This window comes from Leuciscus leuciscus, assembly GCF_965113295.1.
Source record: "Leuciscus leuciscus genome assembly, chromosome: 2".
Taxonomy (NCBI): Eukaryota; Metazoa; Chordata; class Actinopteri; order Cypriniformes; family Leuciscidae; genus Leuciscus; species Leuciscus leuciscus.
The window spans coordinates 52,125,434-52,143,537 of record NC_138726.1 but is presented as its reverse complement, the minus strand read 5'-3'; the positions used below and the strand labels follow the sequence as shown (position 1 = coordinate 52,143,537).

The following is an 18,104-nucleotide window of genomic DNA, read 5'->3' as shown; positions in this document are numbered from 1 at the left end:
TTCAAGTTTTTCTTCCTGAAGATTATTAAGGTTTTCTATATCTACTAGAAATCTCTTGATGAAATATTCTTAGAGCGGCAATGACAGTGAGATACTAGAGAGATGGTGGGAGGAGGTGAATGGGTGTCTGAAGCGTTCCTGATATTGTCTTGGAAGTAAAGTGACCTCTGAAGGAAAAAGGGGAGAGGATGATACTGGTTCAGGTCAGCCATTTCCTCTCAAGAGCCGTTGAGCTTGGTCCGATGGTCACGTAGAGTTTCCGACAGAGGGGGTTTCACGTGCCGGCCTGGAGGTGAGAGGTATTAGCAGGATATTAATAGCAGGATATTAAAGAGAAGCACAGAGTGTATCATAATGGGTAAGTGGTTATTGGAGAGACCAAGACCGGCAATAAATTCTAAATAAAGTCTGACACACAACATTTTAACGTGTACCAATTTTTTTTTTTTTTTTTTACAAAACAGTATGAAATAATGTGATGTGGGATGTTATTCATATGGTTTTGATGATTATTCAGTTGCTTTAGCATTGGCTGATTTAATCAAACCCATTGGCTTAACAATAGATTAATCAATCAAAATGCAACTGAAGACAGCTAAACATTCCTTTTCATTTTGAGAACAAGTGATATGCCCAGGATTAAGTTACCCCATGGAGATAAATAAATCCCTCATCTGGCACCATATGTCATTCCAATATGGGACACACAGCATGCATCCCAAAATATGCTCCACAACTCCCTGCAATTTATGGCAAGCCAATTTAATATTTATTCCTTTAAAATAAATAGTATTTTCTGTAGCACTTACAGTATGTCTAAATTATCTGATAGTAGCTAGTATCTTTTTCAGTTTCACTAGATATTATCTTTAGAAAAAAATACTTTTTCAACTGATACTGTAGTTATTCCAGATTTAACTATCTATTCAATTAATCACAATTATTTATTCATCACTTACAAGTAATCAGTTGCTAGTCACTATCCCAATAGTGACAAGTAACTACGATTTGCAAATGTTTGTCTATGAAGTTTGTTACTTTAGGGCCAGATTTACTAACAGCTTGCGCCAACTCAAACCCTCTTTTGGCGTTAAAAAAGTACTGTCAGGATTTACTAAAGACACGCGGTGAAACTCTACCTTTAAATGTTGAAAGAGCTTGCCACGTGACGTCATGCGTGTGACCGCCGCACACAGGCCTGTCAGCCGCCGCTGATCCTCCAGGAAAAGTAGGTTATTAAAATGAAACCGACAGGGAACTAAAAGTGTATTGGTTTAGGTAACGCACTAACCTAAAGCGAGCACAGCTTACTGATAGTGTTTACTCACATCTTGTGAGGCTGTATTTCTTTAAGAAGTAAAAAAAAAAAAAAAAAAAAATCTCGTATAAATCAGCCTTGCAGTTTTCGCTTTATTTAACACACAAATAAACAGTCTAAACTGGATGCTACTCGTCGACAAACTGAACGATCTCGAGGGCTCGTTTGTCGTTTTAATGTTTAGGGGATAGTTTTTTTTATGTTTAACAATTGCATTGATATACTTGGTGGTAAGTGCACAAGGGCTGGGAATATATGAACTGAACTTTTTAATTGAAACACAGGCAAACCACCAGACAGACACACGGACGAAGCTCGCCGGTTCATTTAATGTGCTGATTTCATTTTGCAGATGAAAACGAAGCAAGACGAGGCAGATGCTCGGTAGACTGGGAGTCTGCAGCGTTTTCAAGAGGTACGGGAAATCGTTAATGTCCTATTGTTTAAATAACCCAATAAACACAGGACTCGAGTTACCATAGATGAGTTGTTGTTGTTATCGCAAACATCCACGATTACGTTTGTGTGCGGCAGTGTCGCACTTTTATCAGTCAATGTAACTTTGCAATGTTCACAGTCCACTGCAGGAGAGAGAAGCAGTAACGCGTTACATTGTAGATTAATGTGCTTTCAACAAAAAACATTGTCATACGGGTGATTCATCGGCCTAACAATCCCCGGCTTTGAGTATGAGCTTTCTCGGATTGCGGTGCAATCCAATGTGGACAGGCTGGACATTTCTCTGGATACAAACATAGACATTTATTAGTGTGTAGATCAGTGCAGTGATTAGAGGTCACAGCTGAAAAATACATCTTAAAGGTGGTATTTGTTTTGTTACATGGTCGCAGTGGTCATTATCTGGTCCAAACTGGTCTGGTTGACACCATTGGACCAGCACCAACAAATTAGCAGCTAGTTATTTATATAGTAAGATGGTTTAACTATTTTGGGGGGCATCATAACTGGTCAAGCAGCTAATGCCCAGTTTGAAACCAACTGCTATCTTAAAGGCACAATTTTTGGATTAAAATAGCCCAAAACCACTAGAACAAAGATTTTGTGTACTTGTGTACTTGCATTATCTTCCAACAATGTTTAAATCCAGAGAAACCCGCTATTTTAACCAGTGTAACGGCCCATGTCAATGTGTCACCTGTCAATGACATCATATCTGTGTTACCATCAATATTTCTGGGTTGACTTCCTTAGACACCTTGTAAACACCAAAGACGCTTTAATATATTATGTTTTATTAGACCGGTGAGCAACTGTTTGGATACCTTTATCGACAGAAAAGTAATCATTGTTATACAGCTCAGCGTTGTTAGTCTTATTGGTTGAATCTCTTGTTTTCTTGATTTTTACCGTGAGTTTGTTCCCAAAAAGTAGATCAGACAACACTATTTTGGCAAGACTGGCTAACATAGCATAATTAGATAGAGCTTTATTTGTAGTAACAGTTATACAGCATTTTCTCCACCATATGTTTTAAAATGAATTGCACGCCGTTTAGCAACACAAGTCATTCAGATTTTATTAATATGATATTGATATTCTATCTATCTATCTTACTGCAATGTGCAACAAGTGTCTCATAGCGGCCACAGAGCGAACGCACAGAGTAACGTTAACATAACTTTCATCACCGTCTCAGTAACACAGTAGAACAGCGTTGCATTATCCCACAATGATCAAACGTAACGGTAACAAAGATCAAGGAAGAAGGAGGCGAACGTTGAACATAACATTAATCGTAAAATATGCATGAACAAAACGAAAGGAGCGGCAGCATATAATGAAAACGGCAATGTAAAATCTATCGGCCCCGCCCTGCTTCATACCACAGTAACGTTAATAATACTTTAATATATTAGCTCATCCATGATCACGATTTTTGCCTGTCGGATTGCTTTCCATTGGTTGTGGAGGTGTGCCATCGAGCTACGACTTTATTGTTTTGAATAAGCGCCCTCTAGTGGCGAAACTTGCACACTGTGCCTTTAAGCTGGATTTTCCTGCACCGTTTCAAAGGCCCTGTTTGTATTTTTAATACTTCCCATATATCTGTTCTGACTGTGTTTACACTTGTTAGCATCTTGTATTGTTGTGAGGTTTATTTGCTTTGTTTTCGTGAGCTTATAATAACAAACACTCCTCTCAGCCCTTGGATACACAGGACATTGTCCAGCGGACACCAGATGGCTCAAATGAAAAGTTGTTCATTACATAACATTTCCTATCTTATTTTCATGGACGGACTCCGTATATAAAGGATTGTGGATTAAGTGTTGTGGACAATGGCCATTGTACCAATGGGAGACTTGAGAGAGGAGCGAATACATTGCAAGTACTGTGCACCTGTGGGAATTTCATGTATGTTTGTGTGTGTGTGTGTGAGAAAGAGAAATGCATTTCGACTAAGGAACCCTGGAATTCCCCTTTCGGCGGAGAATTGTTGCCCTTTCCTGCTTTTTAATTTGGTGCCTATTGTTATCGTGGAAACCATGCGTTGCCACTGGAAACTCAGCATAAAGCATCAACCTGTTTTGTGTAGTTACAGTTAGGCATTTTTTTACAAGTTTGGACAGCACTGCTATAGGGTCTGATCTCTTTCAGTTTGAGGTGTGTAGTAGAAAATCTAGTTATATTATTTAGTCATACTCATGCACAAACAAGTCACTTAAAACGGAGAAAGGTTACACACTGACAATTGTTATTCTGTCCTTGTAGAAGCCTGGTATGTCTGGTCCCAACTGGCTGCCTCCAAGAACCCTGGGTAGTTCAGATCGAGCCACAGCACCAATGTCACACTCTGGCCCCGCTCTCTACAGACCTCCTAAGAAAGGTCTCCCCGACCAGAGGCCCAAATATAACATGTATGAGCAGAATGGTGGAACAGGAGGAAATGGGATGCCTGTTAGATATATGGCAACTGGACCTTCAGGTAAGAACCCTTAAACTTTCCAGTGCAGGTTGATGCATCATAAGAGCTGCTCAATATTGTAAAAAACTGACATTATTTTTACTTTATTTTTTTTTTGCGATTATACAGCAGTCAACATTTGAAGTGGATGTCAACCTTTCATTAAAGTTATACATGAATTTTGAACAATTCAACAATACCCGTTCTTGTCTTAGGACAACTTTTTTGATCCACTTCAAATGTTGACTACTGTATATTGTGATATTAAAACATTTTCACCAGATGAATTGAATGGCTCTATTTGAAATGAATTCATCTTTCTAGAATGATTGGGGTGATTTTTAGGGGAGTGAATCTGCATAGAAAAAAAGAAACAAATTACAAGCATAGATAAATACAATAGAACAAAAATGCAAATGAAATTAACACTGTGCTTTTCAGGTAAGTCTAACAGTATTCATGTACAGAAATTGAATAATCAAATGTAAAATAAGATTGCATTGTCTTCAATGTATAAATTAAATATAATAGTTTTTTGTTAAAGCTACAACAGTGTTTTTCTGTTTGTATTTTGTTGTTTGATAACCATTAATGACACAGACAGCAGCAGGAATATTAGGCTGCTGTCACTTTAAGACAGGGGTGGGCAAACTACGGCCCGCGGGCCACATACGGCCCGGCCCGTTAGGCTGTTTAATCCGGCCCGTCGAGTATTTAAAAAAATGTCTTAAGATCGCATTCATTTAGCCTTTTTCTTGCAATACTTTGCGTTATATATATATATATATATATATATATATATATATATATATTATATATATTGCGTTGCATATATTTGACAATCGGAATATCAGATATTTCATGCCATAACTAACAAATGTAAAAAAGGAAAAATGACATAAAAGCAGATCATCATTCATTCAGCGCTGTTGTGGCTGCGGTGTGTCACTTAACAAGCAATGACGCGTCACCATGGAAACCAAACAGACAGCGACTTAAGCGCATAGACTTGTTGCACGTTAATGTTTTTTCCTTTTTTGGAAACTCACAGAGAGAAAAAATGTTTGGTAACCGCTTGCACACCTGTTTAGTTTTTCCTTTGATTTGTCTGCTATTTAGTTTCTTTGCTCCTCTGGATTTGTGGATGTATCCTGAGTCCTGACTGATTCCGTTTACCGACCTTTATCGCCCGGCTTTCGACTACGCTCCCCTGTCTGCCATGTACAGAACCCGGTTTTGTTCATGAAATGTTCTGATCTGCCTTTGCTTTTTATGTTTTATTTTAGTATACTTAAAAATAAATTTGTATATTCGTTTATTTCGTTTTTTCCACGAATGTATGACTTTTGGAAGTGCAAATTGATTGCCATATGCAGTTTAAATAAAGTTGAATTAATTTCTGTCATTTTTACTCTTCTAAATGTACACTTGCAGGTGTTTTGTTTCTAATTTACTGTTAGGCCCATTAAATAATAATAAGGATAAACAATATTTAAAAAGTATAGGCTATAATTATCTAACATCTAACTAATTAAAAATTAACCTCAAAACATAACATGCTAAATGGGGGATATCTAGCATAAAAAATGTATTGTCAGAATGTCGTCTCTCAGTTGTTGAATTTCGCGCAGACGTTGCCACAACGTAAATGTGTTTGCTCAGCCCGATCTCATGAAAGTGCGAATACCACGAATTGTATTTGTAGTAGCCTACTTATGATACGCAGTTTTCGCGTGCATATGATACGCACTTTATGGCGTGTAATAGGCACGCACTCCGCACCCCTAATCCTAACCAAGGGGTTTACAGTGCGTAGCATATGCACACAAAAAACATTCTTGGCGTATAAATGGCACGAGAAATAAAATTTGTGGCATAGATAGGCACTTTCATGAGATTGTGTTTCATAATCTGCTACTGGGCCCTTGAGCCAAAAAGTTTGCCCACCCCTGCTTTAAGAGCTAATGCACTGATCCAATATAATGAAACGCATCCGTTTTCTTTCTTAATTGTTTGCATTCATGTAAGCCGGTTAGGGCTGGGCGATAAAACGATAACGATAATTATCGCGATATAATTTTTCTCGATAAAACGATATCAAGAGTTCGATAAATGTTCAATAATGTTTATGCGCCAAAAGCGGAACGAAACTCATTTGAACCGCGCGCCACACGGACCATTTATCCGCTCAAACGGCAGCGCAGCGCGAGCTCACTAGAGCCGATGCGTTTACTCTGACCGGTCTCGGTCACGAGATCCAGTGAGAAGCGCTTGAATTCAGCGAAGAACACAATGTCCCAGTGATTTAAACCAGTTTAAAGGCAGATGAAACAGCGCTGACAAACAGGAGAAACACTGTGCGCAGAAGGCTTTTCCGTCTACAAATTCCCATCATTTACCATGGATTTACTGTAACGGTAGCCTAGTAATATTAACTGCACCATGAAATGTGGGATAAACATATTGAATTGTATTATATTATTAATGTAGACGATGTATTAAAGGACTGATGGAATATAATTACAGTATTTAATAATGTATTTAGGCTACTGTTTTTCATACAAATACTATAGAAACCATAAAGTTACATTTTGCCATGATAGTGAGGTTATCATGATCTAAATGCATGATACTGGATGACCAATGGTAAAGTTTAATGAAATTCAAACAGTCAGAATATTACATTTTACCAAATAAAAATTAGCACATGCAGAAACTAATCAATTAATTGTCCAATAAAGATATTTATTTTGTTAAAGAAAAATGACAAATGTTTGAATGTTCTACCTCAGATTTGTGAAATGTTCACCAGTTTGTCAAGTGTTTGTCATTAAATGTTCTGACAATAAAGAGTAGTTTAAAACCACAATTAACGCTCTGTTTTCTACAACTTTCACTTAGGAGCAAAAATCTGCCTTTAAACTTGAAAGAAATAAAGATTTGACTTTTATCGTGATAATTATTGATATCGACTGATATAAAAAAAAATTATCGTGATATTTTTTTTTTTTGCCCATATCGCCCAGCCCTAAAGCTGGTGTTTATGAAGATACACGCCAAGACAAGTTTTTGGGCATTTTGAATTTCACATGTATGTGTCCGTTCAAGCACAAATAGACAAAGAATTCGGCACGTAATTCGGCTCTTTGTGTGCACAGAAAACTGATCACAAGTTCCGAACAAGTTACTCTTTTGCGTCCTCTTGAGCTCAAATGGTTTAAAATCTCTTGAATGTTTAAACTGACAGGACCTAAAACACGTTCAAATTATACATTTTGCAATTAAACTGTGAATCACATGCATGTCGAACCGTAGTGCCTGGTCCACACGGATCATGGATCAACTACGATCTCTGTACTTGACATCGCACATCCGGTGACGTGACTATCACGGATGCGCACATCATGACCTCGATGCTAAAACCAAATATCGTGCAGCCCTTTAACTTCTCTACTTGTGCGTGAGAAGTTTTATATTGTTGATTCCCTTGAAAAGGTTTTTAATCATGTTAATCCAAATGTTGTTTTATGTTATTTAATAAAAAAAGTCTTATTTAGTTTAAATAAAAAAAACTCAAGTATAGTTTTTGCCATAAAAATAGCCAGAAAAGCTGACATGGTGTTAAAAAACAAAGAAACAAACATATGCATCATGTTTTTTCCAAGCGGTCCAGTTTGTGACACGGTACTTGTTGAAATTTTTTTATAATTGTCAACCTTACAAGCACAGTGGTTATTTGATATTAAGCAACTCATTATCTCTTTACTTGAATTTATTCTTAAAGAAATAATTGATTGAATACTATTCATGTGCTTAGGGGGATCCATGCAACACCAGCATCAAGATGATCGCTCAGGGTCTACTGCCTATCATCCATTGCCTCCCCAAATAGGAGAGCGATACTATGCTCCAGGCCAGGGGCCCAAAGAAGACCACCACAACTGGAGCCCCCGCATGGCCAGCCATGAACTTCACGTCAGTGATACCCACATGTTCTTTTATAATTGCTTGTGTTCTGTGAATGTGATTTGATCCAATTTGAATTTGTTGATCATTCCTTAAATTTAATCAAAAATACTGGAAAAATATCCTTCTCATTAAATGTTTTTAAAGTGCCCCTATTATGCTAATTTAAAGGTTCCTAATTTAGTTTTAAATGTCTCCTACAATAGGATTACATGCATCCAAGGTCAAAAAACACTTTACTTTTCTCATAACATACATTGCATATCACCTCATCAGTCTAAAAACGGTTTGTTTGAAGATTCAGTCTCTCTAAACCCCTCCTTTCCAAGAGCATACTCTGCTCTGATTGGTCAGACTGTGCACGACTGTTGTGATCTTGTTGTGGTCAACCGCTTGCAGTGTGTGTCGGAAACGAAAAGCCTATTACCATATCTGAATTTCAGCTCACTTGCGCTTGATACACAGTGATATGAACTGTTACTATGGAATCATTTTAAGTCCTCATCCTATGGAAGTGCACGTGAAGTGGATTTTCAGTGCTAAAAATATCATCTTCTCAACGTGACGATATCACAAACCAAACTCTTCCAGGCTTTATTAGCTACAACTACAGTGTTTGAGAGTCAAAGAAGACATTGATGAAGACCATGTTTCATCTCATGTTTTTAACAGCAAGTGAGACTTGAGTTACTGACAAAGTGTTTTTTTCTTTTAGGAGACAATAACTTTATTTGTCGTGCACTTTGATCTTTAAAACTTGTAGAGCTGTTACATTCACAAATAGCGATATTACACACTGCAAAAAAATAATAAAAAAAGCATAATAGAGGCACTTTGAAACATTCCCCACACATTTAGGCATTATTGTGTTTCACGAAAGTATAATAATGTGAGTTTTGTTTGTGGCTGTTATTTGTTCAGAGTCGGGGATCAGAGAAGCACATCTCCAATATTGACGCAGAGATAGACTCTCTCACATGCATGCTGGCTGACCTGGACAATCACCCTCAGAGCTCAAGCGCACCGGTAAACACTTTAAAAGCAGTAACTCTTCAAAATAATGCTTTAAACCAAGTGCAAGGGGGAAAGAACGTTGAACAATAGTTTAAAGAATGCTTTCAGACATATTAGTAAGCAAATGTGTTTCTTAAGGCTGGAATACACTACATCACTAGTGCTAAACTGGTTTGGCCATGGGACCCACATTTTCCCACGGTCATTGAGCTGTGATTAAAATTATACATTTTTAGGAATTTGATCCAAGTATTTATTTCTCAAAAATGGTTGAGACACACACACACACACACACACAAGCAGGGCTGTTGCTGGGGTATCCGGGGCCCTGGTGCAGGTTGTTGCTGTGGGCCGCCATCGGTTGACATCACGTTCCTTGTCCCGCCTCGGTTGAAATTGAAAGCCTGGGGCCTTTCTCACCTCTAGCGACGGCCCTGCACACAAGTACCATCCCACTTTACTTAACATACACATAAATTGTAACAATATCACTAACATTGGTGAATAAACAGTATAAGGTAAGGCTATGAAATAGCAGTCCCAAACTAGTTTTTGCTTATAGAGTAAAGTTAGTAAGTTACTATGAGCCACTAACAAGTCATCAATAATATAGAAAATAACACAAAGTGAAAATAAAATGGTATTTTGGGTTAAGGCAAATACACAATACTAATATGAACTGTTAATAAAACATGGACGCTGATCCTGAAGAATAGAATGAACATCATACCTGCATGCAAATCCTTCCCAGCTAACACACGACGTACCAGTTACAGTACTTTATTTAGGTATTACGTACTTTTTGGTAATTTCATGACTTACTAATTGACAACGTAAATTGTGCGTGCATTTGAAGAGTGTGTGCCGTGTGCACAGTTTATCTGACAGGACAGGAAAGTAAATTTTTCTGAGGTGAGACTTTTTATTTCATAAGAAATTATGAAAATGATGTTAGAATAATGACACTGACAAAAAGCCTGACAACCTCTCATCTGGCCACACATACTGAATCTGGACAATTTGACAACATGTTTTTCTCTGGCACTCTTACTTAAACTGTGCCTGACAGAAGAGTCAACAGCTTTCACTCTTGTCTTTCAAAATAATAGTCTTGCATCAGTAAAACATTTAGAAGGATGCTTTTTTTATTTGTTGTTTCTTTGACTACACACTCCATGACACACTCAAAATGCTCTTACGACCCACCGGTTGAGAAACACTGCACTACATGACTTTTAAAATCTGAACAGATTTTAAAACACTAGAAGACGCATGCAAATAAATTTTGGCAACTATAGCATCGAGAAAAATTGATTAGTGTATCCCAGCCTTTTTGGTAATGTTTAGTATTGGGGTGTTGTCACACAGTCTCTGAAATACTTGATTCTGATTGTTTTTGTCATTTTTTTCAACAGTTGTATGACAATGTGCCTTACAGCAAGCATGGCCCTATTGACCGCTATAACTCTCCCAACCAGATGGGGGCTCCACCAACAAGCAGGCCCTCAATGGGCTACCCCGCTCCACTCCAAAACCAGTACCACCCCGCCCCACCATACACTTCTACACCTCAGCCGGACTATATTTACCCCTCCGTCGCCTCTTCAGTCCACAAACCTTACCCACAACCAGTGCCTGCCTCCTACACCACTGCCTCCACCCCAACCGGTCCACGCTTTACTGTACAGGTGAAAACGGCTCAGCCCGTCACCTATTCTCAGAGCGGGCGACAGGCAGAGCAAGCGTACACCCCGCCACCGCCCCGTCAGCATGCCTCTCGCCCCCCTCAGCAAGATCGGCCACATTATGAAGCGCAGGGACAGGGCTGGTACCCACCGCCACCTCCTCCTGCACAAGAACCTCATGGAGATCCCGCTGCCTATAAGGGAGGAGCAGGAAATATGCCAGGAGGGAGAGCCGGCCAGGGAGTGCCGGTGAAGATGAGTCAAGACCAAGTGTCAGCATATCAGTCTAACAAGGTAAGACCGGTTTGGGAGAGGTCGATGTTGGTTTGTCAACTTGTAGCATAAATGGAAACTCTCTGACATGAGACCAAAGGCAGACTTCCTATTGAGTGGCTTTTACAAAAAGTTAATTTTTTTATTTTTTATTTTTATGAACATTGAAGCTAAAAGGAAATGTTTTATATATAGTACAGTACATCTTTAGTACATCTTAATTTCATTGTTACTTATTGTGTCTTTAAAAGTATAATTTGATTTTCAACGAATGTTTGTGTAAACATTCAGCAGCAGTAATGTTGCAATTTGGTACATTAAAAAAATTAAAAAAGTACTTTACACGTTAAGTATGTTTTTATGCTTTAGTATGTTTGCAACACCTTCTTTTTTTTAAAGCACGACAGAAGATTATTACATTTAAATGTATTTTAAAGTATAATGTTTAATTTGATGTTATTACAAAGTGCACTTTAAAAGTGAATCAGACCGAACAGTACAACTGACTTGTAGCCAATCAGCAGTAGGGGGCGTGTGTCCACTCATGATGTGGGAGGTGAGAGAGAGAGCCAATCAGCAGTAGGGGGCGTGTGTCCACTCATGATGTGGGAGGTGAGAGAGAGAGAGAGCCAATCAGCAGTAGGGGGGGTGTCCACTCATGATGGGGGAGGAGAGAGAGTGAGCCAATCAGCAGTGGGGGGCGTGTCCACTCATAATGAGGGGGAGGAGTGAGCAAGAGGGAGATTTGAAGAAAGAGAGATGGCTGAGAGACATTACAAAAGAGAAAAAAGAGGAAAAGGGGTTATGATCAGGCAAGAGCTTTATGACCCACGTTAATATTGGAGAGACCTGAAAACAGATGCGAGGTCTCGTTGTTTCTGCTTCATGTGAGTAACATTGGTTTTGCTCTGTTTCACAAAATCAAGATATTCTGTAGATGTAATGTGAGCTAAAGTAGCAGGACAGTTTTGAGTGTCATTGTTTGTCTGGAGCTGCTGCTGCTGGCGACTCACAACCAACTCTTGCTTGCATTTACTCTTGTGTACTGTATGTTCCTTTTTTGTTCTTCCGTGTAGTTCATTCATCTTCACTTTATTTTTTGCGAAGCATTATTTGCTTCGCTTCAGCTATGATAAAGAGACATCCACTCTTGCATTGAGTGTTCATGCATTTTGTGGATGAAGCAATGAAGGGAGGGGTGTGTTTGTTTGAGTTGATTTCTAATATCAACAGTGTTTCTCAAAAATCGCTTAAGGCACCTTTATGTCAGACTTAAGTGGCCTATTACATTAATACTGATTATCTGCAAGTACGGTTTTTAAATACATTTATGATTTGAAGTACTCTACAAGTGCACCTGCAACACAATGAAGTGCACTGCTTTTCAAAACGGCAGTGAACATGATTTATGTGTTTTTACTCTACAGAAAGCCTGAGAATGTATAAAGTTTACATTTGTACAAGAATGGTAAAATATGTACAAGGTTTCAATGTTCTTCCATGTTCTGCCAGCAGGGGTCAGCACCGCGTCCAGAGGAAGAGTTGGATCGACTCACCAAGAAGTTGGTGTATGACATGAATCATCCCCCAACTGAGGAATATTTTGGTACGCTCCAATATTTAATGCATTTTTGCTTATTTTATGTGTACAGTGAGGGTCATGGATCTCTCTGCCTCTCTCTCAGGTCGATGTGCTCGGTGTGGGGATAATGTCCTGGGAGACGGCAGTGGCTGTATTGCCATGGAGCAGGTGTTTCACGTGGAGTGTTTCACCTGCATCACCTGTCATGCCAGACTGAGAGGTCAGCCCTTCTACGCATTAGACAGGAAGAGCTACTGCGAGAGCTGCTACATAGTGAGTTCTCTTTTTCTGTCATCTTCTCTTGGTTTCTGCCTTTTTATTGTATGTTTTTAGCCTGGAAATCCAGACCCAAATCCGAAAGATTAAGATTGAGTAATGAAAATCGCCCAGCTCGAGGGGCGGCACCAAGCATGCATTTGAAAATCTCACTGCACGCAATTGGATAACACTTTGACTAATCACAACAATACACGGGGTGGCGTATCCAGAGCCCCATACGCTTAGCTACCAGCGGAGCTAACTGGTAGATTAGACGCTTGCCGTATCCGGTCGGCAAAACAGCTAAAACGTCCTTCTTGCAAAGGAACGATTCGAGCGCCGTCTTCTGTTCCTCTTTTGGATAAAAAAACAAGTCTAACTCGTTCATTGTAGCGGCCAAAGCCGTTTCAAACAACTGGTGTTCATCCATAGCCATCTTGCAATGTTTACTTCGACGTCGCAGCGCTGTCGTCATCCGTTTAGCCTCTGGCCCGCCTATATCAGATAACCCGATGTGATTGGTGCAGCTCGGCTACAAGGGCATAGTTAATGAGCATCATTACTCAATGCCACAGTGACTCGCTGAGCAAATTCAAGTTGTGCTCTCGCGAGAACTCTGGATTTCCACGGTAGTATGTTTTTCCTTTCTGTAGCACATTTTACATCACATTTTACATTTTTCTCTCTGTTCACAGAGCACACTTGAGCGCTGTTCAAAATGCTCTGAGCCCATCCTGGACCGGATCCTGAGGGCGATGGGAAAGGCTTACCATCCTCGCTGTTTCACCTGTGTGGTTTGCGGCTGTTGTCTGGATGGAGTGCCGTTTACTGTGGATGCCACATCTCAGATCCACTGTATTGAGGACTTCCACAGGTACTTACTCACTTCACTCTCACTTCACTCTCACTTCACTTCAAGCCTCTGTTTCTGTTGATAAACAAACAATTGAATGCAGATGGTGGAGTGGCATGTTGTTGTCTTTTTTTTACTAAATCTCTCCATTATTTTTATTAATATGAGGCTCTTTCAAATGTCCTACCAGTTGCTAAATTGATTGATTGATTTTTTATCTCTAAAACCTTGTTTGCTTCCTGTTTGAACAGGAAGTTTGCCCCCCGCTGCTCAGTATGTTGTCAGCCCATAATGCCAGAGCCCGGGCAGGAGGAGACCGTGAGGATCGTTGCACTGGATCGCAGTTTTCATGTTAACTGCTACGTATGTGAGGTAAGAAATAAATCAACAGTAAACATGCAAAATGATGGTTATGTAATGCACCTACTCAGATATTTGAGAGTAGTTTATTTTTAACATCCATGCAAAAATAAGGGGTTGCATTTAATGATGTATGATATTGACAAGAAATATCTCAATATTTAGGGGGATTTAGTTAATTATGAAAGTCACTCTAAATTGTTTTTATTTTATTTGTAATTATCTGATTAAATAAGAATTGTCCATTTTGATTTCATGGCGCCTTTATACATTTGTAATGATGACATAGCAATTTTGTATAAATGATATTATTACAAATGTTTAAATACATGACATACAAGTATACTTTAGTTTACCATGCTTGTCTGAACATTCACCAGTGCACTTCAACCATATTTTAAATACAATAGAAATAATAAAGTTATATGTAATGATATATTCAAATCAGCACCACCAACAAAAGCCATCTTTGCTTTGTTGTAAGACTTAATTTGATTGATAACAGCAAGACACTACAGGCAAAACCATTGTTTTTCAGGCAATGGTCAATTTTGAGATTTTAGGCTGTTTTACTTGACTTCTTTCCACTAGTCTCAGTCAATTTATGGAAGCAAAATAGCCTAAAAATGCCTTAAAAAGTGTAGTGTCTCATCTTAATCTGGCACTACTGAGTGCAACAGTCGGAAATAAAAACTCAATTTTCTCCACAGGGAAATAGATTTTTAGCTACAACTTACAAACCTTTAAATGTAAGCCTTACTCTGAGCAACGAGGTTGTTAATTGTTGGTATTTGCTTTTGCTGGAGCCATCAGCGCACATTATTTCAACTTTGTTTTAAAATAATCGTTTAACAGCTGAATTCCTGGTGGAAAACTAATTACCCATGATGCTGTACAGAAAATTCCACCAATCAGAGAGAAGACAAGCAAAATGTGCCAAATAAGATCTTTAGCTCCGCCCACTCCAATGAAGCACTGCAAATGACATAATCGAGTCGATCATATATATAAGCTGTTAACTACACAGTCTTTTAACTGTATATTTGTCCAGTTGTCTCCAGTTTATACACATATAATCAATTCAATATACTTAAATAAATAAATTTCTCCATTGTTTTCTATTCGATTATGCTTATCCGCAGTGCTTCATGGGATTGTAGTTCTTTACCTCGCTGCTTTCCCCAATTTTTTTTACAAATGCTTTTTTGCTTCTAACCCAAGTTTGTAATGTTTGTAGCTTGTTGGTTTGGTTCATGGCTTATAATGTTTTAACTATGGGAGAAGTGAATAGGGGGAGATATTTCTGGAACCATCGCCACTGAAAAAGTGCGAGGACACTGTTGCAATATTGTTAAATACATGGCATGAATGCATTTACACTGCAATTACAAATGCATACATAATACTTTGAGATGAATGTATTAAAAATAACATTTTGACTATTGAAATGAATGAATAAGAAGTGAAGTAGAGCAAGTGCGTGCTAAAGCCGAGCTGTGTTTGTGTTGTAGGAGTGTGGTCTTCTCCTCTCTTCAGAGGCCGAGGGAAGAGGCTGCTATCCCCTGGACGGACACATTCTGTGCAAGAGCTGCAGCGCTCGTCGCATCCAAGACCTTTCTGCCAAAATCTCCACTGACTGCTAACGCCCCCGTCCTGACTCGCTGTGCCCTTCATGGTTATTCTTCAGACCGTGCAACTATCTAAACATCCACCACCTGGTATTTCTTCCATCCTCCACACTAAATATCCACATGTCAATCGCACAATCTCACGGTAGCACAGAGCTGTGGACAAAACAAACAAAACAATAGCTCTTGTGCTTGGAAGGAGATTGACTGGAAAGATGAATCTTTAATAACAGAGAAAAACAGGTGGTGAATGAAATGTGTGAAATGTTATGCGTGTTTATACAAAATGTGAGTCTTGCGAACAGGGTGCATTTCTGACTTTGGAAAATCTGTCATTGCTCTTGAGAGTTTTTACAACAAGCTTTCATGGAAATGCAGAAACAAGTCTCGGTTTCCTCAAATAACGCCCCGATTCTGCTGGCAGTTGGGGTCGCGTCATATTGTCCCCATTCAGATGCGCTTTCACATCGTCTCCGTTCTCTTATCCTCTCAAAAACAAATACGTGATGTTTTCTCCTGCTACACTCGGCAGAGATCAAGCGCTCCTTATTTTAATACTTGAAATCATGATTGTTGAAGGATATTATTACTGTATTTCATTTACGGACTTGGTATTGATTTATTCATCATGATGCTAATAATGATTCTCTGGTAAAAAGGTGGAAAGGTTTAACATGGGCAGCTTTTTTTGTTCTTTTTTTCCTCCTGCTCTTGTCAGTCCAAACAAACCTCTAGGTTTATGCTGAACTCTTAAAGGGATAGTTCACCCAAGAATAAAAATTCTATCATTAATTACTCACCCTAATGTCGTTCCAAGCAGGCAAGACTTTTCTTCATCTTCAGAACACAAATGAAGATCTTTTTGATGAAATCTGAGAGATTTCTGTCCCTCCATTGACAGCTACGCAACTACCACTTTGACGCTTCAAAAAGTTCATAAAGAGATCGTAAAACTAATCCATATGAATCGAGCGGTTTAGTCCACATTTTCTGAAGAGACTCAATCGCTTTATATGATGAACAGATTGAATTTAGGCTTTTATTCACATATAAACATTGATCAGCGAACATGAACAGAAGCTCAAACGTGATGTGTAATACGAGAATGAACCTCATTGGTTCTCGCACGTCAAATGTACCACAACTGATGTGTGAGTTGATGAATGTTTACATGTGAATAAAAGCCTAAATTAAATCTGTTCATCATATAAAGTGATCGAGTCTCTTCAGAAAATTTGGAACAAACCACTCAATTCATATGGATTAGTTTTACGATCTCTTTATGAACCTCTTTTAAGTGTCAGCGTGAGTTGCGTAGACCGTCAATGGAGGGACAGAAATCTCTCAGATTTTATTAAAAAGATCTTCATTTGTGTTCTGAAGATGAACGAAAGTCTTGCGGGTTTGCAACGACGTGATGGTGAGTGATTAATGACAGAATTTTTATTTTTGGGTGAACTATTCCTTTAAGCTGTTATACGAACCGCATATGATCAGATAGGAATAAAGAGTCAGTGTAAAAACCATGAACGCTTCAATGAAGGACATCTTTGGACAGGTGTGTTGAGCTGCATGTAGAGTTTGTGGTTTGGTTTCGTGAGAGAAATAGTGAGCGATTAGGGAAAGGAATCTACAATGTTAGAAGAATGACGAATACGACCTATTAGTATTAGAACGTTTCTCGTAATAGTGAGGAAGTTAGTCGCAATTTTGTTACTTAATATACAGATTATTGACTAACAGAAGATAAGTGGAATGAAGTTTACAAGAAGGTTAAGTCTTTCACTTCAGATTTTGATCATGCAAAGAGATTGTTACTGACTGGCTTTATTATTTTACATCTTTTTTTTTTTTTGCTGTATTTTGTGTCAAAATGCATTTTTTATTTGAATTGTGTGGAACAGCAAGCACACATTACTTAAAGCGATTTTACAAAAAGGTTTCAAATAAGATGTTGATTGTTGGAAGCAAAATAATTAAGTACCAGTGTTTGTTCCGATGAATAGTTACATTTATCTAGAAACTAAAAGCATAAAGTGGGTCAGATGGTTGCATGCTTTATTTATTGACTTTGTCTGGAATATTCTGTAAAATGGTTCAAATCTGATCAATTTGCTGCCACAAAACTCAATGTCATTGTCATTAATCACTGATTGATGAAGTGCCCCTGGTTCTGCATGGTTTGTTTTAATGGCTGATATGCTTTTTAAGCTGCCGGTTTATTTCAGGGCTTATTTGGAT

General features: G+C 38.6%; 1 protein-coding gene across 4 annotated transcripts; it reads left to right on the top strand.

Moving 5' to 3' along the window:
- The first annotated feature begins 1,153 nt into the window (after nt 1-1,153).
- trip6 (thyroid hormone receptor interactor 6) lies at nt 1,154-18,054 on the top strand. 4 transcript variants are annotated; one of them, XM_082158630.1, is made up of 11 exons: nt 1,154-1,228; nt 1,671-1,733; nt 4,052-4,265; nt 8,062-8,219; nt 9,132-9,236; nt 10,640-11,203; nt 12,698-12,788; nt 12,868-13,037; nt 13,718-13,896; nt 14,127-14,247; nt 15,747-18,054. In XM_082158630.1, exons 3-11 carry the CDS (start codon nt 4,061-4,063, stop codon nt 15,876-15,878), a joined length of 1,725 nt encoding a protein of 574 aa, XP_082014756.1. In that variant the 5' UTR covers nt 1,154-1,228; nt 1,671-1,733; nt 4,052-4,060; the 3' UTR covers nt 15,879-18,054. The 4 variants fall into 4 exon arrangements, with proteins under 4 accessions (XP_082014756.1, XP_082014753.1, XP_082014754.1 ...); XM_082158627.1 differs by having other exon boundaries at nt 12,695-12,788; XM_082158628.1 differs by lacking the exon at nt 1,154-1,228 and adding an exon at nt 1,235-1,548 and having other exon boundaries at nt 12,695-12,788.
- Nucleotides 18,055-18,104: the final 50 nt, after the last annotated feature.